At 44.0% G+C, this 26536-nt stretch overlaps 1 protein-coding gene across 7 annotated transcripts; it reads right to left on the reverse strand.

The window, feature by feature from the left end:
- Positions 1-502: 502 nt before the first annotated feature.
- TCP11L1 (t-complex 11 like 1) lies at positions 503-26536 on the reverse strand. 7 transcript variants are annotated; one of them, XR_014511164.1, is made up of 12 exons: positions 26060-26536; positions 21615-21706; positions 16039-16198; positions 14544-14676; positions 13600-13720; positions 11780-12000; positions 10657-10793; positions 9192-9379; positions 8489-8670; positions 7683-7855; positions 2715-6423; positions 503-2641 (listed from the first exon to the last, which is right to left on the reverse strand). XR_014511164.1 is itself a non-coding variant. In XM_083440550.1 (12 exons), exons 3-12 carry the CDS (start codon positions 16190-16192, stop codon positions 520-522), a joined length of 1437 nt encoding a protein of 478 aa, XP_083296676.1. In that variant the 5' UTR covers positions 16193-16198; positions 21615-21706; positions 26060-26536; the 3' UTR covers positions 503-519. The 7 variants fall into 7 exon arrangements, 6 of the variants coding, with proteins under 6 accessions (XP_083296676.1, XP_083296675.1, XP_083296673.1 ...); XM_083440550.1 differs by having other exon boundaries at positions 503-529; positions 6306-6423; XM_083440549.1 differs by having other exon boundaries at positions 503-1214; positions 6306-6423.

Raw genomic sequence — 26536 nt, forward strand, 5'->3', positions numbered from 1 at the left:
ACCCGAGGTACTACTTCCGGGTTAGCGGAGTTTGTAACCTGAAGTGTTTGTAACCCGAGGTACCACTGTAACCACCTCCTTATGTGGCAAGTGGCACTGCTTCTCGAGTAATCTACTAGCTAAAATAACTCAATGGCAATAACGCATACACAGTAACAGATGGCATGGGGGAGTCCACATCACTCACCTGCTTCTGGTTGTGTCACTGCTGCATACCAGGACAGAGGGAGAAGGCAGAGGTCTCTCTTATCTCACTGTCCCCTCAAATCTCTTTGTACCAGTATGCAGTGGCACTGCAACAGAAGGTGAGCGCTGCAGTCCCACCAACCCATCCACTGCTCCGCATACCAGCAGTTCTTGTAGAATTGCACTTTAAGCTATAGCTCTTTCTTCCGGGACTTGAACGCATACATAGATATTAAGGGGGAATTAAAAAGATAAAATACTTGCCTGCAACAAGTAATGAAAGGAGCAAAAACTGCATACAGACCAGAAAGAAGAATGGCGGGCAATCGCTGTTTATCTGTAACTGCAACATGTAAAGTACACACAAAAATTTATCACAGATGAGTTACAGTCTCACATTAGTGGTGCATAGATGAAGTAAACAGCAGCAACATAAAACACATAAGAAAAACAGTAACAATATCACATTAACAGCTTCAAGGAAATACAAGTCAGACAATATTAGAATACTGAATTTCCACCTTTGCCATCCCCCACCCCTTTCCAACTTATTGTTGCAAATTATCAAGCAGCACTTTTTTCTTTAAATGGTCAGATGTGTAGGAAGCTAAGCCTAAAGGAACAATTTGACGAATATAACCGAGGAATAATTATTTTACTTTGGCAATTCTAGACCCGAGAGGTACAACCCAGCCAAAGTTGAGCACAGTGAAGTCTATATTAATGGGAGAGAAGACTGTTTTTTGTTGGATTGTGGTCAATGTTGTTCCATGTGAAGAACACTGATTTGATACTTTGTGGTAGCCCAGGGTATCTTATCTACTCATCTATCTCCTGAGTTGGAGTGAGCCTTGCCAGGTTTAGGCCTCACCAGCGTGACAAACACCTTGGGAAAGAGGAGATCTAAGCATTCCTTAATCTGTCCTGCCTTTACTGCAAGCTGCACATGTCTTTGCTTTCTGCTCCTATGTCCTTCTATTCTGACTTTCTTCAGGCTTGTTTGTTGTTTTCATTCTCTTTTTCTTGTCCTAAGAGAGACAGAGAGTGACTGGCTGGCTGCTTGACCAAGCATCTGATTGCTTTCATAAGTGTTTGGGGCATTTATGGTGAGTGCCATTTGTCTCTCATCCCCAGTCGCCATCTTTGTCTGCAGGAGCAATGGTTTGCATCCCAAGGGAAATGCAGGAAGTGGCCCCTGATGACCTTCCCAATAAAAAAGCAGCTGCCAAAGGGGAAGCAGGCCCTAGACTGCTCCTTCTGGCATTCCATGGAGGACACAGAGCAGCTCGGGGTGCCCAGAAGATTGGCAGCACCTTGGCAGAGTGTCAAAGCTCACAGAAGAGGGGGTTCCTTTAGAATAGCTCCTGGCCTCGCTTTCCCACATCCCGGAGGCAGAGAGGTCCACCCATTTCTGTATCTGCAAGGCCAAAATGCTGACCCGTCAAGGCCCATTTGATGCAGCTGGGCTGCATGGCACTGCCGCTACAAGAAGTAAGGGAAGCTGCTGTGAATATTCTGAGGAACTTGAGCCAGGCAGCCTGGGGTAAACAATGGATTAAGGGCCCTGGACCAGGAGGTGGGGTGGTAATGGCTTCCCTCCTTGCCTGGGGACCATCTTGACTGTGAGTCCTGGAAGATCTGCTAGTCAGGATACTTACAAATTCTTGGGATGGGGTTCAGGATTTTTTGTTGGGGGGGGTCAAGATTTAACTTTTGAGATGTTAATTTTGCTGTTTTTGATACAGTGGTACCTCTGGTTAAGAACTTAATTCGTTCCGGAGGTCCGTTCTTAACCTGAAGCAGTTCTTAACCTTTACCACTTTAGCTAATGGGGCCTCCCACTGCCGCCACCATCGCACGATTTCTGTTCTAATCCTGAATCAAAGTTCTTAACCCTAGGTTATTTCTGGGTTAGCAGAGTCTGTAACCTGAAGTGTCTGTAACCTAAAGCATCTGTAACCAAAGGTACCACTGTACTGATTTATTTATTTTTGTATCTTTCGATTATGTTGTGTACATTTTATTTATCGCTCATGGCTACTTTTGTTATGTTTGCAGTTATGTAATTATTTTCATGTTGTAAACTGCTTTGAGAATGGTTTTAACTATGGATAGGCAGCATACAAATAAACAATGATAATGATAAATCTAGTTGAAGAGCTGTCTGCACCTCTCACAGGTGTGACCAAGTTACCTGACCCAAAGCCAGTGACTAGATATAGTCCAGTTCCTGCTCCATTTACACCTGTGACCAAGGATGAGTGGAACTCTCTGCTGAAGTACAAAAAATATGCTTGTTTTGGCTAACAAGTTTTATGTTCTACAACTTGACATTACAGAACTGCTGAAAGTACCTTCCTGTTTCTAATCTGCTCTGCCGCACTTTACACCTGAAAGATGGTCAAGCACAATTTGGAGATGCCACTGAGACATGTCTAGATTTCACCCTGTGCAACTGAGCTCCCAAAAACAACTGGTTCATCTAGGGGCACTTCTGGACACAGTAAGAGGGTTTATCCCCTCAGCACTGGACAGAGTAATCTGAATTAAAGCAGCCACCAGAAGTCCCTTAACAGCAAAAAAAGTGGTCATTACGCAGCTGTCCCATGCCTTTGGGTGTGCATATCAGCATCACAAGCACCACCTTGGGCAAAGCTCCATGCCAAGACATCACAGTGGGTGCTACTGCCTTAGAAGCACTCACCAGTGACTGGTGACAGCAGGAAGACATCATCACATCACGATTCCACATCATCTCTGCCTGCCACATGCTGGCGGACAAATAGCCACAACTTACGTAAAGGCACTCCCCTTGGAAGATCCAACTTGAGCCATCATGACATTGATGACAGCCTGCTGGGCTGGGCCTCTGTCAACATCTTTCAATTCAGGCCCTGTGGTCTCCTGTGAAGGTAGCCTATTTTGGTGTGGGGGGTGTCAACTAGCTCAAACTCACAGCAGCCTACCTGGTGATTCAGCACGTCTCCCCTCAGTTTTGCCTTATTCACATCATTTTGTGCATAGACAATGCTACAGTCAAATCATATTTGAACAGGCAAGAAGGCAGAAGAGGAAAAGACCTGCAGTAAGAACCATCCCTCCTTACTGCAGAGAGATTTGAGGCAGACAGATTCCCTTTCTGTGTCCTTTCAGCTGCCCACTCTGGGGCACAGGGTTTCCACATCCATCCTTGCTAGGTGAGCTAAGGCTTGCATTGTCTTTGCATACAAAATTCAAAAGATTCCAATACCAAAAAATGTGGCAACGTATTCCACAAGGGCTGCAGCCTTTCCACCAATGCTCCTTTAGAGGATATCTGTAAAGCAGCTACGAGCGTAGTCCCAAAAACCTTTTGTCAAACACTATAAAATTGACAAGTATGTCATTTAAAAGTATGTCAATTTTATAGTAAATTGACAAGCATGTCTCAGCTGAGGTTGAGGCTGTCCTTCAGCAGATGTTCCCCGATTAATTGTCAGGGTCCTGACCAAATTGGGCTTAGCCATTTTATGTCCCAACCAGACAGGCTAACTCCTGCTACGGGTGTAATTCGCACCTGCCTGAAATACAGGCCTCCATAGTGTGAGTGAGCTAGTTAAGGGCCATACCCATATTCAATGAGTGTAATAAAATTTGAGAGTTGATTGGAAGTATCACCTTGTTGGGATTAGGTTGGCTGCATAATTATCAATCCTTGCTTTCAAGGTAAATTTACTCCTGTTGCAGTTCTACTTTTGGGGAGGGACGATTGTATGTTTGTCCTTGTTACTGTTCTATTTCATAACCATTTGAATTTCAGTGCCTGCTTTCCACTTGGTGAGTCCATAGACTGAGGAATGCTGGGAGCTCCGCCCCCTTCCCAAGACATTTGTCTTGCCTTTGCTGCACTGGTGGGTCCTAAAACCCAACCTCACAGACTCACTCAAACTTCATAGATCTACGTTTCAGGTAGGTGCCAACCACAGTTTTTCACAGAGGAAGACCTTTTAGCCCTATACCTTTGCGGTATATCCAGACATCACGAGCATCACATTTCAAACACAATGGGCCGAATAGTTAAAGAGAACCTCTTTTAAAAAAAACATAAACAGAGAAAGTTTCATCAAATAATGATGGGTGGGGGCTGGTCTGCTTTACAGCAATGCTATTATTCAGAGAGATTACTTAATGTAGAGGCTTTTATCCTTGTTCCCTTTTAAGATTAAAACAGCTACTAAACATTCAGGAAGCATACTGTGCATTGTGGCTTTTCAACCAAAAGCAATTTTGAAAGCCAATTCACAGAATTATTTTTGCGTCCTATATTTGTGAATCAACATACACATCCATGTCTTTGATGTTAGAAAACTTTTAACAAGAGAGCCCACCTAAGAAACAGTTAATGTCCTCAAGTATCCAATAAGTCACATGTTTATGAACTCCTGAAAACACTTGTTTTAAAACCTAGCAGAAAGTTTTCTATAAACTCCATGGGACATTAAAGGTAGTCCACTTCCTACTATAAATTTAAAATCACTATTTCTAACATTCAAAGAAAAGTATTGCATCCAAGTCCGGAAAGGGTGATGCGACGGGCAGAGGGAAACTTCCTGCCTGTGGGTTGTCTGCTGGATCAGGCCTTCCAAAGGCTACTCTATGAGGTAAAGGGGGCGGGGGAAGAATTCACCATGATCAGTGCCAGCAGTATCTCTGCAAGCACACATGCTAAGCTGTAGGCTCATAATGTACGACTATGTACAAAGAGCACTTGGATTGGGGACACAGTATTATATTACTAAGCTAAGAGCCAGCCCAACTTCTCACCTAAATCACAGGCTTTTATAATATGTAGATAAATTCCAGAATAAACTTAAATGGATACTCCATTATCCAACTTTTTCAGATATCCAAAGTTTTCCTCACCTATATTAGCATTTCATGCCTCCAGCAATACAAGAGGAAGAAATTCCCTCATCAGACTTTTTGCTTTCACTTCGAGAGGAGAAACAATATATAGAGTCTACAGAATGTGAATACTGCAGTAGAGAAGAACCAGAAAATACTCTACAAAAATATAGTTATATATGCTTTTGGTAGAATATCTGCAGGTACAGAATAAAATACTTTAGAAAAAAACCTGGCTGGCAGAAGGACTTAAGTGTGTTGCAGACTGCATATAAAGTGCTTTAACTACCAATATCCAAGTTTTGAGTATCTGGAAACTGAAGTTACTGATACAATTTTTGGGATGATCTTCAGAACTATTTAAAACTTAATATAGAAAGAGAAGTTTACTAGCCTCTTTTGCATCAGTGTACATGCTAATAGGATAATTTCAACATCTATCATTTTAGTCTTACCCTCAAGCCCTTATTTCTAAAGTCAATACACCATCAGTTCTTATTTGCTTTGAATTAGTAAGTACTAAACTGGTGTATTTTCATGTACCTTTTACATCACCTGATGTATCCACTTGCCACTCAGTCATCGCTACTGTATTAGTGAAAGATTCCTAGCAAAGCTGTTGCCCAAGGATTGTAAGCTTTCTACAACACATACAGTTGACCACCCTGACCCAAATAACAGTGATCCACGTATAGAAGCACACTCGCATACACAGCAGCCAGAAGGACCAGGATGGGATGGGAGCAGCACATCTCTGCACTAGTCCAGTTGCGGACTGGCATTGGCTTCGTGCAGTTACTAAACTGGGGTGAAAGCAGGGGGAAGTGAACATTTAAATCTTGCAACTTCTCGTTCTACCTCCAACACGCAAGTGCCTAAATAAAACTGTGCTGTGCTGAATTTGACTTAAGTTCCTAAACAGAACTGGTCTGTGTTTGAGGGGGGGTCTGGTGGGGAATAGGGGATACCAAGACAGACTGTGGGGATCCCCAAGAAACAACTGGGGTCTGAAAAAGGCCTCTGTTTCCCAACCCTCATCATTCTGACAGAAAGCATGAGTGTAACAGCCTTCTCCTACCCTATCTTCTTTAGGGCAGCATACCAATGAGTCTGACATCTTCCCAGTTTTGCTCACAGATAGCTAAGATGAGTCTTCTTCATACAGTATTTTGCTGAGAACTGCATCATAGTAAGGACTGAAGACCATCTTGTTGTAGTCAACAAGGCGAACGTACTTGATAGCAATTTCCTCCAGCTCTTTCTGAATAGGGCCTAATCCACCAGGAATGGCAGGAAGAGATTTCTGATGGCCAGAAGCAAGGTAGCTCTCCAGAAACGACTGGATTCTTGAATCTTGAGAAGGGAAGTAAATTATTAGTAAGACTTACTGAAAGATCCCAAAATCCTCTTTTGATAACATGCATCAAATAGGCCCATAATGGTGCTTAATTTTTATTTTCATACAACCGTCTTACCGCAATCACAGAGTGATCAAAATCTGGAGTTCTTTTAGCATCATTTCACCTTCATTTCCCAGTATCAAGAGGAACACCCTCACTCATAGCTGGAAAACTCAAACCTGACATCACTTTTCAGTAATTCCTCAACAAAAAGTTTCATTTTCCAAAAGCAGCCCTTCCTTCCTTCCTGGGTTTTGACCTCCACACCTTGACAAAGTACCGTATTTTTCGCTCCATAAGACACACTTTTTCCCTCCTAAAAAGTAAGGGGAAATGTGTGTGCGTCTTATGGAGTGAATACAGGCAGGAGGCTCTGCTCAGCGCTTCCTTTAAAGAGCCGCGTGGAGCATGTGAGCAGCTCTTGAGGGCTTTCCTGCGAGGTGGGAGAAGGGCAGTCACTGATGGGCTGCCCTTCTCCCTCCTCTGGGAAAAGCCTGCAAGCACCGCACACACACTGCACGCGGCTCGTGAAAGGGAGCGCTGAGCAGAGCCTGGGATGTATACAGGCTTTGCTCAGCACTCCCTTTAAAGAATATTTTTTTTCTTGCACTCCCCCTCTAAAAACTAGGTGCCTCTTAGGGAGCGAAAAATACAGTAGCTTTTTAATGGTTATGCTAGGCAGTGGCTGCAGGCTCCTGCCGCTTCCCTTTACAGGATTCAGCACTTAAGCATAGTTTCCCATTACATGAAAACTTTGAAACTGGTTTTTAGCTTCCAAACAAGACAGTGTCATTCAACCAAGGTTTAATGTTGGTTTAATACCTTGGCTTGTTTTGAAGCCATTAGTCATAGTTTCAGGATATGCATATAACATGAAGCTATGGTTCAGTCCTGGCTTGCTTTTGCAGCTCAAGAAAGGGAGGAATGAAGCAGCAAGAAAGGGGCTGCCTACAAGTGCATACTGCTCATGCATATCCTGGCTCTTGAAACCAGGATTTTTGGCTTAGTCTTATGATGTGCACATGCAGCCAATACAATCTCTCATCTCAAAACGAGTGCATTCACCCATTTGAAGCATTACTATCCCCTTCACTTTACAAAAATAAGATATACCCATGTCCTCAAATGTATGTTTGACTTAGACATGCAGAACAATGGATTTTGCACAACTATTGCACTGAAAAGAGCAGTCATCTGATCTACAAAGCATACCTATCAGTTTGCACACAGTGTTATTAGGCTTGGCCACAGCCTGGATCTGTCCTTTAAGCTCTGTCTCCTTCTCAAGTGTGAAAGGTGTGAATCCATGTTGGGAAAGGCAACTATTAACTTCAGCACAAATCTTTTCACTTATGACAGCCAATGCTTCACTCAAGTTGAAGGAGCTAGAAAAAGATGATCAAACTTTAACAGCTCATAAGCAAGATGGAATTTAATTGACAGGTTAGCTAATGTATACCAATCAAACAAAACATGAGCTATATGAGTAAAAACCTTACAGACTGAGGGAACATTACTGGAGGAATCATCACACACCAACTACTTCCTTTTTAAAGAGGGGATTTGAGTTCTCAAAGAAACAAGTGGGTGTGTCTATATCGGGGGGGGGGGGTGCCAGCAATTTCCTAGACACAACTGGGAGCTACATTAAGAAAAATTCAGACTCATAACTCTTCAGAATGCATATGTTTAAATGTTCTCCACACAAGAAACTACCTATAACCCTTTCCCATTCCGTTTTATTTCTTACATGTGAGAGTATCAGGAGATTCCCACAGCCCTGTATTCTGAAGTGATATAATCAAAGGTTACTCCAAATGTGAAGATTAGAATTATCCGAAAGGCTATTTATACCTCATAATGGAAATTCCTCATAATTTCTAAAGCCTTTTACTACTTGGAGAAGTAGGGAAGAATGTGCAAGTCTCCTTTCAAAACAGGCCCGAGATCTAGTTGAAACTGATGTCTATATCATCCGCATCACCCTATAAAGGGCCCCCAAGTCACACGGTACTCACGGGAGGTGTAGACCTGTCAGCAGTACCCGGATAACCATTTTGAGATTGGCTGTAAATGCTGGCAAGCCTGAAAGCGCTGTGCCTGCAGCATTGAATGTTACCAGAAGAATCGCTCCAGTTAAAATAAGCTGGTCCAGTTCCAGCTGCATTTCCTGGAAGCGGCTCTGGTCCATTAGCACAGTCTGTAAAAAAAAAAAAATTAACACAACAGAGGATAATAAATGCAGGGAGCAAGGCGAGATGATGTAATAGTTATATAGTGTAAGCTCTCAACGTCCATTTCCTAGTTCAGGAGACTGTCTGATGAAGATAACGGCAGCACCCTCACCTCAATCCTCTGGTCTAGCCAGGTGCAGTACTAAGCATCCTTGCAAGAACAGCCGATCCAAACAGCCTCAGCAAAACATGTCAGGTCAGCCCTTTCATCCACAATAAGATTGCAGATGAGCATAGACCTGTTACAGACTGACTAACAGCTCCACTTGACAAGAGGACTCAGTGTGTAAGCTACCAGGAACTTCTAGATTAGGTTCAAAGACGATAATCAACAACAACAAGCACATCCCACACTGCCACACAATCCCATACTCATCCCCGTATTTAGCATTCAAAGGGGCTTGCCCAACCGAGTTCAAGTGTATGTCTGAATGCACCCTACCAATCCAAACATTGTTATAGTAATTGCAGAGAAGCAAATAGTTACCTCTGGAAAAGGCTTTTGCAGATGATCCCATTTGAGGAGCTTAAGGTATGCATGATTTTGTACAGCAACCGGACAGAGCACAGGAGCAGTACTGGTAGACGTGGCACCATGATCAATAGCAGGCACCATTCTGGATCTCAGGTCATCCGCAGCTTCTTGCAGCCACTCAGTGACGAAATCTAAGGAATCTGTTTTGAGGGAGAAACGGACTTACCAGACCATTTTCTCATCAACCCATTTTCCTGCCTATACATTTGAAATATTTTTATACCGTCCTTGGTCAAAACTGATTGAACAGAATGGTTTTTTTTTTGTTCATATATCACGCAAACCAATCAAAACAGTTTAAAACAAAAGACATGAAAACAGCTGACAAATAAGATGAGCAGGTGTAGGATGTGAACCAATACTTAAAATGCCTAGGGGAATAGAGAGGTCTCTCATCATCAGATCTAAAATATTTCATACTTGGAGCACCACAGCTGAGAAAGCCATCTCCCTACTTTGGATCAGCATCACCTCCAATGTGAAAGACATTTAGGGAAGGGTGTTGGTCCTTAGGGAAGATGGCCTTAAGAGCTAAGGCATGTTGAATAATTCTATCCAAGGACCTATTGTTTCTGGATTTTCAGCTGACTGAATTTTTTTAGTTGGTTAATAATTTGGCTTTAAAAACTGAAATAGATATCCAGACATTTGCACTCTGAATGCTTGTTTTTATTAGCACTGCTCATTTCCCCCTAATAGGTAAAGGTAAAGGGACCCCTAACCATGAGGTCCAGTCATGACCAACTCTGGGGTTGTGGCGCTCATCTTGCTTTATTGGCCGAGGGAGCCGGCGTACAGCTTCCGGGTCATGTGGCCAGCATGACTAGGCTGCTTCTGGCGAACTAGAGCAGCTCACGGAAACGCCATTTACCTTCCCGCTGGAGCGGTACCTATTTATCTACTTGCACTTTGACATGCTTTCGAACTGCTAGGTTGGCAGGAGCAGGGACCAAGCAACAGGAGCTCACCCCGTCGCGGGGATTTGAACCGCCCACCTTCTGATCAGCAAGTCCTAGGCTTGTGGTTTAACCCACAGCGCCACCCGCGTCCCTTTCCCCCTAATACAGTTATGCTAAAACTGCAATCTTTAAACTGCATTGCATACTCCCATTCATGGCACTGAGAAACACCCAACGTTTATGCAAAAGGACCTCCCATATACAGTTCATCAGACATAAGCCCCACTGAGTTCAGTAAGCTTTCTGCCGTTCATGGGGAGTTATTTTGGCATAATTATCAAATTAAGGACTGATTAGTTATGATGAATCAGCTTAATAATAATAATAATAATAATAATAATAATTTTTATTTATACCCCGCCCTCCCCAGCCAAGGCTGGGCTCAGTGCTTAATAAATTTGTCTTTTAAGAAACAAAAAAGCAGATCATTTAGCAATGCAAAATAACAAAAACCGTACTTGGTTGTTTCTCATAAAGTTCCTGAAACTTCTTCCTTTCATATTCAACTGACTGCTGCATTAAATGTGGCCTTATGCTGGTGACAGCAAAATTAGCCATGTCCATTTTCATCAAGTCCAACACAGAAAAAATCTCTCTGCAAAATCAAGAAGACATTTCAAGCAGGTGTGTATAGTTATTTAAGGACATTTATAAATCGCTTACTTTTCTTTAAAAAAAATCAAAGCAGTGCACAGTATTTTAAAAAACGGTATTAATAAGAAATACAGCATGTCTAAATGTCTGCAATAAATCAAATCGCATGCCCCCAAAATTTGCAATATTTATCAAATATAAAAGAAGGAGATAAAGCAAATGAAAAAGTGAAGAGCTAAGGGGGCAAATCATATTTAAGTAATCAAACTAAAGAACTATGTGGGGAGAACTAGGAACAATCCCCTTTTAAAGAACAGGAAGACATACAGTCCTTTCTAGAGAACAATTCTGTTGGCATATGTATTATATGCTAAAAATTACCTTTAGCAGTTTTTCAGATCACTACTGCCCAATTCTTGCTTTGATGATAAGCTTAATAGTGCAGTTGGGGCTTACATGAATTAATGCTCATCTTTACAAAAACAAAGAGCCCCCTCCCATAGAGAAATTACAATGTCAGGTAGAAGGCCGGACTAGAATACATTCCCATGCATTTGGTGTCCAATGTGGAAAAAAATCTATCTCCTCCTTTCCCTTCCCCTTCATCATTGAGGAACATACAAGCAAAATATGAATGCCCACCTCAGTCTGACACGTCAGCTAAAGCCGTAGGGAGGGGTAGACATAAATGCCACATTTTGTGTGCATTTAGGAGTATACATGATTTTATCTACTTTCCAAACTAGCTGGAGAGGGAAATCCCAGTTGCAATGAATGCCTCTATAAAAGTAGTCTTGATAGAAAAATAATTCCCATATTATTCACTATTCTTGCACTTGCATTTCCACCAATAAGTTCTCCATTAAACAAACATGAACACACATGTATTATTTCATTGCTACATGCATAATTTTTGTATTCTGCCAATGGTTATCAAAAACATTCAAAGTATTTTTCCATAGGCAGACACTGATTTAATGTGAGTACCTGAACAGGGGAACAATTTCATGAATGTCTTTCAGCTTCTTAATTTCCTCATCTCTAGCTGGAGCACAGAGCGTTCCCATCATTCCAATAATGAACTCTGCCAACTTCGAAATGTCAAGGGCACCATTCTCTGCCTCCTGTTTTATCAGCTCCAGGTCTAGAGCTTCGGTAATCTGATTTCTTAATCTAGTATGGCCAGGCAGCAAAAAAGACAAAAGCGTCTGAAAGAAAGCAATGTTCCTTTGTTAGCTCATAGCAGTATTATGTTGCTGTATCAATCAACACTATTTCGAAGTGAATAACAGTTGCAGCAATATTGTGTTACTAGGAAAAGTAAAATAAGGTCAAATCACTAACAGTTTTAATAGAAGTTTTCATTCACTGTGTACAGAAGAACTGTGTTGGGGTTGCATCCAATGAAGTAATCCCATGTGTACAAGGATTTCTGCTTGCTCAAGAACATCCCCTTCCTCTCCTCCACCCCCCCCCACCAGTCTGTTGCAGGGCTTTTCCCAACCCTCTGGAGCATATTTGGGGGATGGAATGTGGGGAGAGGGAGGGGTAGTTCCATTCTGCAAGTGGAAGCCCTTGCACAAACAGGATGGCTTTGTTGGATGCAACAGGGGGTTAACACTGGTGTATGCATGCATAAGCTCCAGTGTATTGAAGGGTGACAAATTCTGCTCCATTTTATATCCTTAAACTCACGTCTGATGCTTCCATTCTGCAAAGTGGTGTCAAGGAGGGACATCAGCAAAGAAACAGGGGATGTGAGAAAGGGGTACTTAACCTGTTCTTCAACTGCCACTTTGCTTAACTTTTAGAATGATTATTTCCATCACAAACATGGATCTGAAAGAGAGATGGGGTTGCAGATTGCAAGGGGGAAACTGCAAGAGAGGGTAGGATTAAGCTCCGCTTCTCTTGCTGCCGCTTCTTCCCTGCAAATCTCCCTCTACTGACCTCACTTTGCAGAGGAGAAGCAGTGTGCAGGTTCTGAAGATACGCGGAGACACAATGAGTAGTTCCATCACAGATGTTAAAGGGGCCAGGGAAGAGGAATGAAATGCCTCAGTCAATCAAGTGGCAGACTGTGACCGACATAATTTTTCACTAGCGACAGGTTGTAAATTGGATTACGAGACAACAGAAACTGTTTGCCATACTGATTCCAGAGCACAGTGGGGCAGGGCTTAAGGCTGTAAGTCATTATGGAAGCACTGCAAAGCTATCCAAAGGATTCAGGTGTTGCCTGCCACCAGTCCATGCCCTTATGAAACAGGGTCAATGCTGAAGACAGGACACTAGACTAAAGATGCCATTGGTCTAAGAAAATAGGAACTGCCTTGATAGATCAGGCCAATTAATTTATCTAGTCTTGTACATTGGCTCCAGCACTACCCAATCCAACGCCTTTGTGAGGCTCGAACAGGACATGAGGATCTCTATTTGTCTAAATCAAAGATGCTTCTGAACATGCCTCATCATATTTTTACAACTCTTTCCAGATATTAGCAAATAGCGTAGATGAAGTCCATCTGGAAGATAATATAATTACTTGGACTTTCAAAAAGCTTTTGACATAGTACCTGCCAAAGGAACTTAGCAGTCACAGGAAAGCAGGGCAGAACCTTTTTATGGGCTGGTTACTAGTTAGGAAACAGGAAGCAAAGAGAAGGAAGAAATGTACTGGGAGCAGGAAAGAGTGTAGGTCTCTGAAGACCTGTACTGGGATTGATACAGTTGCAACTACCCTTAAACAATATAGAATCATGTATGGACAAGAAGTATGCTTATGGAAATACATTAGCCCCTCTTACCTCTTTGATCTCTCCCACAAGTTTAATTGCATGATCATATGATGGTGGATCTTCCTTTAGCTGTGTTTCCAGGCAATCCCAAAAAGCTTTGTGGACAATATCCCTTACTCTTCTTTCAAGGCTGACAAGCAACACAACAGGAGAAGAAAACTGAAATGGTAATTCTAACGCAAAGCCAAGTACAATGAGCTCGTGACGCTTTGAAGGGGGGGGGGGGGAACCATCACTAGCAGTTAGGTGGGGCGTTAAAATGTCCAACATTACAGTTGAATAAAATACATTGGTAGAGAACAAAATAATTCACTGTGTCCAAGAAGAAGTTCTAGCTCAAAAGGAACACATAAGGGAGACTCTGTCGCCAAAATGGGATGAAAAGGATAGGGGGTGTACCTGCCTGAAGGGCTGAAAGGTTTTGAGAACTCCGTCCATAGATAATATGCAAAACAGCTTCCTAAATGAGTTGTGTGGTGAATGTGGAAATTTGAATCACAGCTGATTGTGTGTGTATTCTGATGTAAGCATTCTATCTCCTCCTATGCTCTTAATAGACTTTATGTAGAAACATGAACATAACGTTCCCTGACTACATATAGGATATAACACTTGAGCTAGATGTACAAAGCTAACCTTCATGGCTATATGAGCCTGTTGCTGATGGCCTCCGGGGAGAGTATGTGGTTCACAGGGTGAGGAGGATCCCATGCATTTGGTTCATGGCAAACAGAATATGGTGTATCCACTGTTAACAAGCTTATGTTCTCTCAACAAATGCCTGACCAGCCACAAGATTTTCTGTATTTCTCACCTCCATGTAAAAACAGTGAGATGTTTTTAACTGATTTTTCCCCACCCCTGGATCCAGTAGTTGCGGTGCTGCCTTTTCGTACAGCAAAAATTATATTTTTGTTTTAAACTTTTTATACTTGCGACAATAGACATCATACCTGTTTTCTGGCAATTCGGCTGGCTTAATTTGGAAGCCTCCATTGACGACAATTTCATGGGCCAACACCATGTTGGTAACTCCTTTTGCCGTTTCCATCAGCTCCTCCACTGACACAAACTGAGGAGGGCTGGCTGTAAGGCAATGAAATATACTTCAGCAAAATGTCCCATTAATTAAAAAAATTGTAAATTAACAGAGATGACTGTCCCCATCTCACTGATCATGGTCTGTATTATTTTAAAGTTTACAGTTCCTAAGAATTGATAAGGATGGACAATCAAAGATACCACTGGAAATAGCAGAAGTAAATGTCCACTATGTTTCAAGAATGTCCTCAAAAAGATAAGCTATCTAATGGTACATCTCAACCTTTCCCAATGTAGTGACTTCCAGATATAGTTGGCCTGCAATTCCCGTCATCCCTGACTGGCTGGGGCTGATGGGAGTTGGTCCAACAAGATCTGGAGGGCACCAGGGCAGGGAAGGCTGCCATGTTCAGTCTGTGACCATCCTGTGGAGTTTGTATGCTACCATCATGTTTGAAGCTGCACAAAGAAGTGGGCTGTTTACAGGTCATTCTGTGCAAATCTGTGCCTGTAAAATTCAAAGATGAAGAGAGGGAATATGCTTCTCCTCACCAAGCCTTCTGAGAAAGGAAGGTATGGTCACAAAAAGGAAAAAGTGAAAGCTGTCAGATGGGCAGAATTTGTGCTACAACAACATCAAAGAGGAAAATTGGAAAGGAGGGCTGTTAAAAGGAAACAAAAGATATAGCCCATCATCAATAAGTGAGGTATGTTGAATTCACGACATTGGAAGCAACCAAAAACTCTGCCATTTAAGGAAGAAACAGAAAGGAAAAGCTGCAAGATTTCCAGCTTCAGGAAATAAAAACTGAGATTGGACTACAAATAAGCATGGGGCAGTACTCTATTAATGTGCCGCATTAATGCTAGGATTCTCACTTGTGCAATGAGATTCCTGCATTGCAGCCAGTTGAAATAGATGATTCTCGGGGTCCCTTTCAACACTACATGATTCCATGACTTTCACACCCTCTCCTTGCATGTGCCCTCCCCAAAACTGCTCAAGAGATTTGGGGAAACCATTAGAACAGATTTAGGGGGCATGTGGGAGTAGGATGGGATAAAACATTCAATTGCTCAAGTAGAAGTCCTTGCGTTCACAGAACATTCACGTAGCACTACTTTGGATACAACCCACAGTTCTAACATTGGGTGTCAATCCAATGTCTTATTTCCTCCCCATGCATTGGAGTATGTGGTGCAATATCACAAAGTGAGGTAGAAAGCCTGGTTCAGCGTTACTACTTGTTTAAGAAATACGTTTTATTGAATAAAAAAAACATACTGTTCAGAAAATGCTCCATTTATAGTGAGAAAATTACCTTGATGTACAGAACACAGAGAAAGAACTCCTGGAGGGTATTTTGGTTCTGAAGGGGGAAATCAGGTTTGAAGTAGTAAGCTTACCTTGAGGTGTATTGCCTCTGCTGGGACTTGGCGTATTCTGTCGAATCTTCTTTCTGGAAGACTGTTCGGAGTTATCCAAGTTGTCCTGCTGATTATCTTCTGATTTACATGATGTTCCTTCACTTGTATCTGGCCTGCCTGGATCCTGGGACATTCTCAGCTTTTTGGATTAAGAAGAAAGAAATTTAACCAATACACACACTCCCACTGAGGCCAAATTCTCTGCTAAATCCTGCATCTAATTCAGTTAGTCCAACTAGGATTCTACCTAAGAATTTTGAGGGGAAATTCTCTGAAATTAGGGGGGGGGGGAGAGAAATATGTACTGTACAGAAGTTAGACCTATTCATTTAAAAACACTTGAACAAAATAACACTGTTTCAATATTGACAATGTTGCCTGGAGACGTTTGGGTAACAATCAACTAACAAGGATTATAGATCATCATCATCATCATAGCAGCAACTGTAATTTCAAATATGGAAAGACAGTAGCTCTGACATCATGCCATATTAAGAGCTGTGATATAGGCTGGAAAATAATCCCTTTCCCAAAGTACATGATATTATAACCTGAATTAGTAGCATAATTAATAGATATAATACCAGGCAAATAAGGCAGTTTTAAAGTTATAATTAACTTTTCTCAGGTGGCTATATTTGATGAAGCATAAATGTATATGCATATAAAATACATGCATGCGTGACAAAATTATATGGGTCTGGTTAAAGTATGTTAACATTTTTCAACAATTTCCCGGGTTTTGTCACCTTTTTAATTTTGTGAAATGTAACCATGTAAGGAAATGTATGCTACTGAACAATCACAACAAAAATACTATTCAAGTAATGCTTTTTAATTAATTTGCATGTAACATTTAAACCATATTTGAAGTACATTAAGTGTACTTAATTGATTCACCTTATTCCCAATAAAATATTTGACTTCAAATAGTTATGAGTATACTGGGGGTGGGGGGTGGACTTTGATGTGTTCATACAGTTTTGCTTACTAAATATAAGTCATACATGCTAAGGGAGTTCCCCATCAATTTAGGGCACCGGAAAACTCTCCCAGAAATGTTTCTAGAATATTTCTGGTTTTAACTTTTCGTTTCAGAAAATGTTCTGTTTTCAGACTTTAGAAGTGGTTTTGTAAAACAAAAACAAAAAAACAAAAAAACTGGCCACTATGATTACTGCTAGAACATTAATTCACCAATAAGTGATGAAACAAAAGACCTTTGCCATCCAATGATGTGAAGATGTGCAATTGCCACCACAGATCACACACATCTACCAAACTAACATCATCTCAAAGACAACACAGACTATGGGAAGCAGTTCACACTTTCAGCATCAAGTCACTGAGCAATGAGACAAGTGATGCTGATGGATATGAAGATCTGTCTTTCATCTCCCCAGGAAATGCTGATATGAATCAGATACTGCCTCTCATGCTTAAGACTGCAAAACAAAATCCATCCCGGTAAAGACCATCTGGGATATGCAAAGCTGGCTGATTGCCTGGTTAGCTAGTCTAGAAGGGAAGCCTCTAAATCAGCAAAATGGACAAAGGAAAGGAAGAACAAAGAAGAAATGCCTCACACAATTCTTACTATATATTTTTTTTAAAGAATTGCTCAGAGGTAGCAAATGGGATTTGAGCAGTCTAGGTTGCTGTTGCTGCACTGTGAGTTGGGAAGGCCGCTCCCTCCTCAGGCTGATTCCACCTGGCCCAGGGGGCGGGGCCCAGACTCACCTCCGCTATAGTTTTAAGGACACTGGTGCTGCTGCAGCAAATGTTAAAAATGTTTTTATATATTTTAAAGTATTTTAAAGGGGTTTTTACTTTTTACTTTGTTGTACCACCATGTACGGTGGTTTTTATTGATGTATGTTTATTTTGTTCCGTTTTATTTTGGTTTGGGGTTGGATATTGAGTGGGGTGGGGATTGGTTTTGTTTGGTACAATTGTTTTTAGTTTGGTTTGCTTTCTACTTGTAAATGGAGGTTGGTATGAGGCTTGGGATTGCTACCGTGGTGGGGCGAGGGAGGTATGGCGGTGGGGGCAGATATCATAGGCAAAGGGGATCGAGATACGGATATGCTCGTACCCCTTCCAATCTGCGCCCCATCCCGAGGGACGAGGGTAGGGTGAGCAAGGATTACTCACCTCCGTCACTGGTGTTGTGCAATGCCAGGTCTATAGGCAACAAAACCTCCACCCTGCGAGATTTCTTCATCTCGCAGGGGGTCGACCTGGCTTGTGTGACAGAGACCTGGGTGCGTGAAGGGGATACTATTACCTTACGAGAGATGGCGCCCCCAGGTTTCTCCGTCCTCCACCAGTCGAGGACTGTGGGCCAGGGGGGAGGGGTGGCATTATTAATCCGGGAAGATTGTTCTTTCAGGGCTCTACCATCGCCATCGATCCCCGGCATTGAATGTGTTGGCCTAGTGTGGGGCTCCGAGGTGAGCTTGGCTGTCTGGCTGGTGTACCGGCCACCTAGCGCACCAGCAGCCACCCTGTCAGGCCTGCTGGAGGCGGTGGCCGGCTGGGCCTTGGAGTTCCCTAACCTATTGGTATTGGGGGACTTCAACATCCATGCTGATGCCACTCCCTCCTCACAGGCTCTGGACCTGGTGTCTTCCATGGCGACACTAGGGCTCTCCCAGTTTGTTTCGGGCCCCACACATCAAGCAGGCCACACGCTGGATTTGATCTTTGGCGTCGGTATAGATGTGATCATGTTTCCTTCAATGAAGGTGCCACGGTCTGATCACTACGCTCTGAAAGCCAGGATTGACGTTCCACCCCCACCCTGCTTAGGTGGCGAGCTGATTTGGGCTCGCCCACAGAGGCTGATGGACCCTGATAGATTCCGTCAGGCCTTCTGGGACCTTGCTCCCCCTGGCGACTCATTGACTGAGCTTGTTGAGGGCTGGAATATCCAGCTCCTAGCAGCCATCGATGAGATCGCACCTAAGTGCCCTCTGCGACCCCGCAGAAACCGGGCTCTCTGGTTTACCGAGGAGCTTCGGAAAATGAAGCGGGACCTCAGACGGCTAGAGCGAGTATGGTGGGGTGCCCGTGACGGAGCCTCAAGAACATCTTATATGGTTTTTATGAAAACCTACGAGATGGCAGTGAAGGCCGCTAAGAAGTCCTACTTCTCGGCCTCCATTGCATCCGCTAGCTCTCGCCCAGCACAATTATTTAGTATAATTAGGTCTTTAACGTCCCTTGAAGGACAGCCAAATTTAAATAACAATTTGACACACAGCTGTGAGGCATTTGCGAGCTTTTTTGCGGAGAAGGTCCTGTTGCTCCGCCATGACCTCCCTGCCAATTTGGATCCAATAAGGGAACTGGAGGCCCCTTGACTGCCCTCACGTCCAGTATTGGACCACTTTGACCGGATATCCCCAGCCGATGTGGACAGACTCCTCCGAGCTGGAAAGCCCACCACCTGTCCTCTTGACCTGTGCCCGTCTTGGCTGATTAGAGCGTGTCCAGACGAGGTGCAGGCCCCCCTGGGTGATATCATCAATTTGTCCCTTGGCACCGGGATATTCCCAGGGGAACTGAAGGAGGCAGTGGTGCGCCCGCTCTTAAATAAAACATCATTAGATCCCTTATATCTATCCAATTACCGCCCGGTTTCGAATCTTCCATTCCTGGGTAAGGTGATTGAGAGAGCGGTTTCTGAACAGCTTGGTAGGTTTCTGGATGAAACATCGGCTCTCGATCCATTCCAGTCCGGCTTCCACGCTGGTCATGGGAGCGAGACGGTTCTGGTCGCCCTAACAGATGATCTCCGCAGGCAGCTGGATCGAGGCGGGTCGGGGCTGCTGATTCTTCTAGACCTGTCAGCAGCCTTCGACATGGTCGATCACGAAATCCTGGACCACCGCCTTGCCGACGTGAGGATCCAGGGCACAGTCCTTCAATGGCTGCGCTCGTTTCTCTCTGGTCGGGGACAGAGGGTGGCGCTTGGGGGGGAATTGTCATCCTGCCACTCCTTGGTGTGTGGAGTGCCTCAGGGTGCAATTCTCTCTCAGATGCTTTTTAACATCTTTATGCGCCCCCTCGCCCAGCTTGTCCGGAGTTTTGGGCTGGGTTGCCATGAGTATGCCGATGACACCCAACTCTATCTGTTGATGGATGGCCATCCTGACTCGGCCCCAGACACACTGACCAGATGTCTGGAAGCTGTGGCTGGATGGTTATGTGGGAGCCGGTTGAAGTTAAATCCTTCGAAGACAGAGGTTCTCTGGCTGGGACGGGGCGATATGGGATTGAGGGGGCAACTCCCATCTCTTGCGGGGGTGCAACTAGTGCCAGCATCGTCCGTTAAGAGTTTGGGTGTAATCTTCGATACCTCCCTCTCTATGGAGGCGCAGATTACAGCTATAACAAAGGCGACATTTTTTCATCTCCGCCAAGCTAAGCAGTTGGCTCCTTATCTCTCTCGCCCTGACCTAGCCACTGTGATCCACGCGACGGTCACCTCCAGACTGGCTGCCCTTGAGACTGACCCAGAAACTCCAGCGGGTGCAGAATGCCGCAGCGAGACTCCTTATGGGGTCGTCGCTGCGAGATCACATTCATCCGGTACTATACCAGCTGCACTGGCTCCCGGTGGAGTACAGGATCAGGTTTAAGGTGCTGGTTTTAACCTTTAAAGCCCTATACGGCCTAGGACCCTCGTACCTACGGGACCGCCTCTCCTGGTATGTCCCACAGAAGAACTTACAGTCTGCAAATAAAAATATCCTGAAGATCCCAGGCCTCAGAGAGGTTAGGCTGGCCTCAACTAGAGCCAGGGCCTTCTCGGCCGCAGCTCCAATCTGGTGGAATGCTCTGTCACAAGGGCCCTGCGGGACCTGACATCTTTCCACAGGGCCAGTAAGACAGAGCTGTTCCACCAGGCCTTTGGTCAGGGCGCAGCCTGACCCCCTCCTCTGGCAATCTGCACAGAATCTTGCTTAATGGTTGCCATCAATTTGATTTTAATTAATTTTTTAATGAAAGGTTTTTAGAATGTTGGATTATTTTGATTGTTGTTAGCCGCCCTGAGCCCAGCTTTGGCTGGGGAGGGCGGGGTATAAATAAAATTTATTATTATTATTATTAGGTGGGGTGGGAAATCTGACCTTTTGAGTCTATAATCCAATATAGGCATTCAGGATCATATTATAATTGCATGAGGCTGGAAAACACATGCCTGCCCCTTATATGCCATTACCCCAGCCTCTCCACAATGCCATTCATGTTAGTGGAGTCACATCAGCATTCCAGATGCATGTAGGCTGCCCCATGAGATGGATCTCCAAGCGCTCAAGGTTCCAGTTCATGGGGCCACTTGGAAGGGTGTCACCACCCCCCAGGAGCACCATGCAAAACAGGGCAGGCAGGGTGACTGATCCTGCAAAACAGGGCAGGCAGGGTGACTGGTCCCACTCCCTGGCCTCATGTGATCATAGTCACATGATCCTGAGGGCATGCACTAGATGATGGTAGCCTCTTTGCCATATAAATGAATTGTCACATAAATGAATTGTCACACTTACTTCTCACTTAATGTCCTTGGACCAAGCCTTCTGGGTGTAAGAAAAGGGCAGAGAACCAGCGAAGCAGTGGGGCGAGACTACAGCTTCAAGTTCTGCAAAGTCAAACAGAAGCAAGAGGTCTGTAAGAAAGCCACTACAACAGAGTTAGGTTCCAAAGCAGCAAATACAAAACGGCAGTAACAAAGGGCAGATTTGCAAATAAGCACAGGAATCTGGCATCCCAAGCCTCCCAAATCTCTTACATGGAAGGAGGCCCTACTTGTTTAGATACAATTTATACATAAATAGGCTTGTGACTGATCACAGGAATTTAAATGCAGACTGTCACAGCAGTATCCTTCCCATATGACATTTTCCTGCAGTCACACTGCTATTTTCATTATACTGTACTGTGTGCTGTGTGTAGAAAAAAATCCTAGTTATTTTGTATTCACAATGCCTCTTTCGAACTCACTAGCATCATTTGAAAAGCATTTAGAATCCACTAGGCATTCTGTCAAGTTTTCTTCAACACAATTGACACTGAGTTAACTAACATTCAGAAATATATCTCATAATAACACATAATAACACATCAAACATTAAAATGCTTCCCTATACAGGGCTGCCTTCAGATGTCTTCTAAAAGTTGAGTAGTTACTTATCTCTTTGACATTCTGATGCAAAGGAAAGTTAGAATTTTATCAGGATTCATCTTCTTGAGTTTTGACACAAACACAAAAGTTTCCCAAACCCAGAAGACCCAAAGTATGTATGACTGATATAATCCAGGATTGATATCTGTTTGTATATTTAATATATCATTCACATTCTAGATAAAATTTCTAAAATAAATAGAAACATTAGAGCAGACAGAGTTTATCCATATTTTTGATGAAGGCAGAATTGTGTCTGGACTTCTACCAGTGCTGCCTTCAGTTTTTCGAAGTAAGTGTTGGTTAACAGTTTATGGATTAAGCAAAGAGCTTCAACAAATAGAACAAAACAAGGCACTTTGCTAGATTATAGTGTACCATGTTGCTATTTTGTTTCTCACCCCAGCTTTGGAAACAGATGACTGTATAGGAAATGAGGGATTTAAATAACCGGTTTTCCACTCTAATAATTAAAATTAAACATCCCTAACTATACCCATGATTTACACATATTTACGGTTTGCACTAAGCTCCCTGGTGTCATATGTAGTTTGAATGGCTCGGCTGTCCATAAATTGCCAAATTAAAAAGGAAGCAACCTACAATGCACTGGATTCTTCTGAGCGCATTCAACAACAGAACTATGCCTGTGCCAACTCCAGCCAAGTAGTTCTACAGCCTCTGACATCATGCTCGTGTAAGTGAAAAAGAATCCAAAATAGCAACATCCCCATCAAGAAGGCTGATTTCTCAGACACCGAGAGACAAACTAGATATGAAAATGGTAGATCCAACATGGATCCTGCCAACTCCATATGAAATGGTGGAGTGGCAACTGAATGGAAGCAGGGATATGTGGGTTGGGAAAACTAACTCCCCCTCCAGTGAAACTGCTGTACATCTGCTGCTTTTCTCCAGCACAATTTATTTTGGTCCAGAGTCTCACTGAGAGGAAACCAATAATGGCAATTCATTGGACAAAAAAAAGATGGGGAGAGTCACATTTACCATACCTCTGACCACTTTTACATATGGGTTCTATGACAGTAAAGATTTGGGTAACCGAGATGGTAAAACCTGTTTGGGTTCTACCACCTCAGACTACAGACTATATGACTGAATCCGTTTCCTTACACACACACAAAAGATTCCCTTCACTAAATGTCAGGGAGATGAGTTCTAGCCAAGGTTTCTTCCTAACATGCTTGCCTTTATCATGTGAAATATGCTACTTCTACTGACACGTCCATCATTTTCCTTTCCCATTCAGTTCTCATCTCAACACTTACTTCCTTTTAACCCTAATATCATTTCTCCATATGATTCTCCCCCCCTGTTATCATCACTTTCCCACATTGCCCTCTCTTTACTTTCTTCAGAAGTTCTTTGGTGGCCCCTTCCCCCAACATTCTTAGACCCACCTCATTTTTTTCACTCAATCTTTTCTTTTCTATTTTAGCATTTCCAACTTCACTTTGGTTTTGTGTGTTTTCCTCCTTTTAATGCAGTAGCCTTTGTGCTGTAATGCCCCTTAAAGGTTTGTGAACCGCTTGCCAGCACAGGTGAGAAGTATTTAATCAGCCAAGTGGTTGAGTCTGCCTCTAGAAGTACCTATGTGTTTGCACCTGCTTGTGTTGCACTAATGAATAAACCTGATGGATGTGTGGCGGGCTTGCACATCCTTGAGTTTATTTCACAGAACTTTTAAAATGCAACCACCATAGCCTTCCCTAGAAGCCACAGGGTTTAATTTGAGACAGGACTTCACAGCTTCAGAACCTTGGGCAGTGTGATGCTCACACTAAAAATATGCTAGGTAATCATTATAATAACTCATTCCATAACAATGGGCCTATGCAACCAGCAGACATGCGTTGAGAAATGACATCCATGTCAAAAGGCTATAATTTCCAGCTAGGTTTGCACCGTGCCACCTCCCAGTTAAGGGTGTCTGAACAGAAGGCAGCAAAGGAAAATGAGAGAAACAGAGCAATACAGATCAACGAGACAGAATTCCTCTTTGATGTCTTCCAAACTCTGCAGCCAAGTTTCAACAGCACTGTTTACAGCAGGGGTGGAGAACATTGTTTCCCAAGAAAATGCCCCACCACCACCACCACACAGAAAAAAATAAATGGCACAGCACTGATTTAAATCAATGAAGTTCAAACTAGGTGGCTTTACAGGCATAAAAAGAAAAACTGAGGCTTCCTCCCCACTCACTTTTTCTACTGTCATGCACACATCACCATATGAATGTACACAAGTGCTTGGAAATAAAGCATTAAAATTTTAAAGTTTTGTATAGTCCCCATTATCAAAAGGTTTCCTTAGCACATATCAAAACAGGTTATTATGGTGTCAGAGCATGACTTGTCCTAAAGCATATGCATAAAACGCATATATATTATCTTGTTTGGATTTTATTTACACCTCAGCATGACTATGCGGTTTCCTAAAAGTCTGCATGAAACTCTAAAAAGATGACTACTCAGACAAGCATGTAATGTTGAGGTTAAGAACTAGAAAAACAGGGATGTGAGTGAAGTGCCAGCTATTTCAGTTAAACTATATATTTCCCAATGTGACACATAAAAAATTCTCAGTGGGCACAGACAAAGCTTTGAATAACTCAGAGAGAATAAAAATAAGTGATATCAGAGAACTGATGTATTTCTTTCTGGGGAGCTGCAGAGTTATGAAATAAAATATATCCATTATATTCCAAAACAAGGAAAATTTTCAGATATAGGATTAGAACAATAATATCCATTTAGCAAATGAAAGACTGTTGCTGCAATCCTGTATGGGGGGGCACCTCGGTCCCAGGGGGCAAATGTCATCCTCCAAGCATCTCTATCTGGCCCTTGGGACGCTCACCACACCACACCCCCCAGGGGACCCCCATCACTGGCCCTGTTCCATACCCTTCTTTCCTGGCTGGAACGCATCCTTGAATTCTCCACCCTGCCTGGCTGGGAGAATAGAGAGAGAGGTTTATGAATGTGTGTAGAAACCAGCCGACTATACAAAGGTAAAACTGAATAGTTGTTGCTCTTGCCACTTTGTCCTCTGGCCCTGCCCACCACTTACATGTGGCCCCTGGTAGGAAGTGGGGAGGAAGGGGTGTGTGGGCTGCAGCCGCCCAGGGTGTCATCACTGGGGGGGGGGGGTTGACAAACTGAGTTTGAGGGAAAGGCAGAGGAGAGGCTCGCCCCGCCCCCCGCCCCCGAGCAGCTAGTTATGCCGCTGCTGGGAGGCTGCCCAGAAGGGAAGGCAGGCCTTGATAATGCATGCATGCCTACCTAGCAGTAAAGTCCCACTGTGCTAGTGGAGCTCATTTCCGGACAGGCACGCATCGGGAACTGACTGGAAATCGGCTGGTTTTGACAGCCCTTCGAAACACAACTCATGCTTTACGGATGTTAACCCTTGACGAATGCTTCAGGCAGGGCTGACACGGTGGAATTTCCCCGCTCTCTCCATGCATGCTGATAAGCAATGCGATCCCTTCCGATTTAATCTGGATTAATGGCCCACACAGGACGACAAGGGTTGTGCTCTCGCCCGCATGCCCCTCGCGACCCCGGCCTGGGACCCCGATGCAGCCGAATAACAAGCAGCGCCGGTTCTGCTACAGCGCCCGCAAACGAAGGGACAGGGGCAGAGTTTGCGGCTCTCTGGGGCACCAAAATCCGACCCCACCACCCCCAGTCCTGGTGCAGACAGGGATGGCAAGGGGTGAGGAGGGGGCAACCGGGCTGCAGTGGGAAGAAGACGTCCCGCCCACCATTCCGCAGCCCCGCTTACCCGAGAGAGAGGCTTCGAGCGCTGGAAGGCAGCAACTTTTTTGCACCCGGTCTCCGGAAAGCGAGTCCGGGCGGCGGGGGGCAGGAAAGGGCGCGGCCGCTCAACGCCAGCGCCACTAGCGGGAACTCCTCGCAATCCCCGTCGTCGTCGTAATTCTCTTCCTCCTCCTCCTCCTCACAGGCAGCCGGGAGCCTGCAGAGGGCAGGGGGAAGCTGGCGGCTCCTCACAGGGCGCCGCCATGTCTGAGCTCTCCCTAGCTAAAGCGCCTCAAAGCAAAGCGCGAGGAGTCCTAATGGGCAGCTGCGGGAGGAGGGAGGGAGGCAGCGCGCGCGTGCCGGCGATAACAATACGCAAGATAGCTGTCAATCAAGAGACGAGGTTGTTGGCGGAAGGCGTGAGGGGCGAAAGGCTCTTCCCTCCCACCCCCGGGCCTTTTTTCTGTTCCAGAACTACCGCTGCTGCATCCAGGTTTTTCCC

The sequence above is a fragment of the Podarcis tiliguerta genome, assembly GCF_965153285.1.
Source record: "Podarcis tiliguerta genome assembly, chromosome: 1".
NCBI classification, from domain to species: domain Eukaryota; kingdom Metazoa; phylum Chordata; class Lepidosauria; order Squamata; family Lacertidae; genus Podarcis; species Podarcis tiliguerta.

Coding starts and splice junctions, on each gene's coding strand:
- TCP11L1 (XM_083440545.1), bottom strand. CDS start 16,192: ATGTCCCAGGATCCAGGCAGGCCAGATACAAGTGAAGGAACATCATGT. Junction 13,721..14,543: donor GCCGAATTGCCAGAAAACAG/GTATGATGTCTA, acceptor GTTGCTTGTCAG/CCTTGAAAGAAGAGTAAGGG. Junction 12,001..13,599: donor TTGTGGGAGAGATCAAAGAG/GTAAGAGGGGCT, acceptor GCTTTCTTTCAG/ACGCTTTTGTCTTTTTTGCT.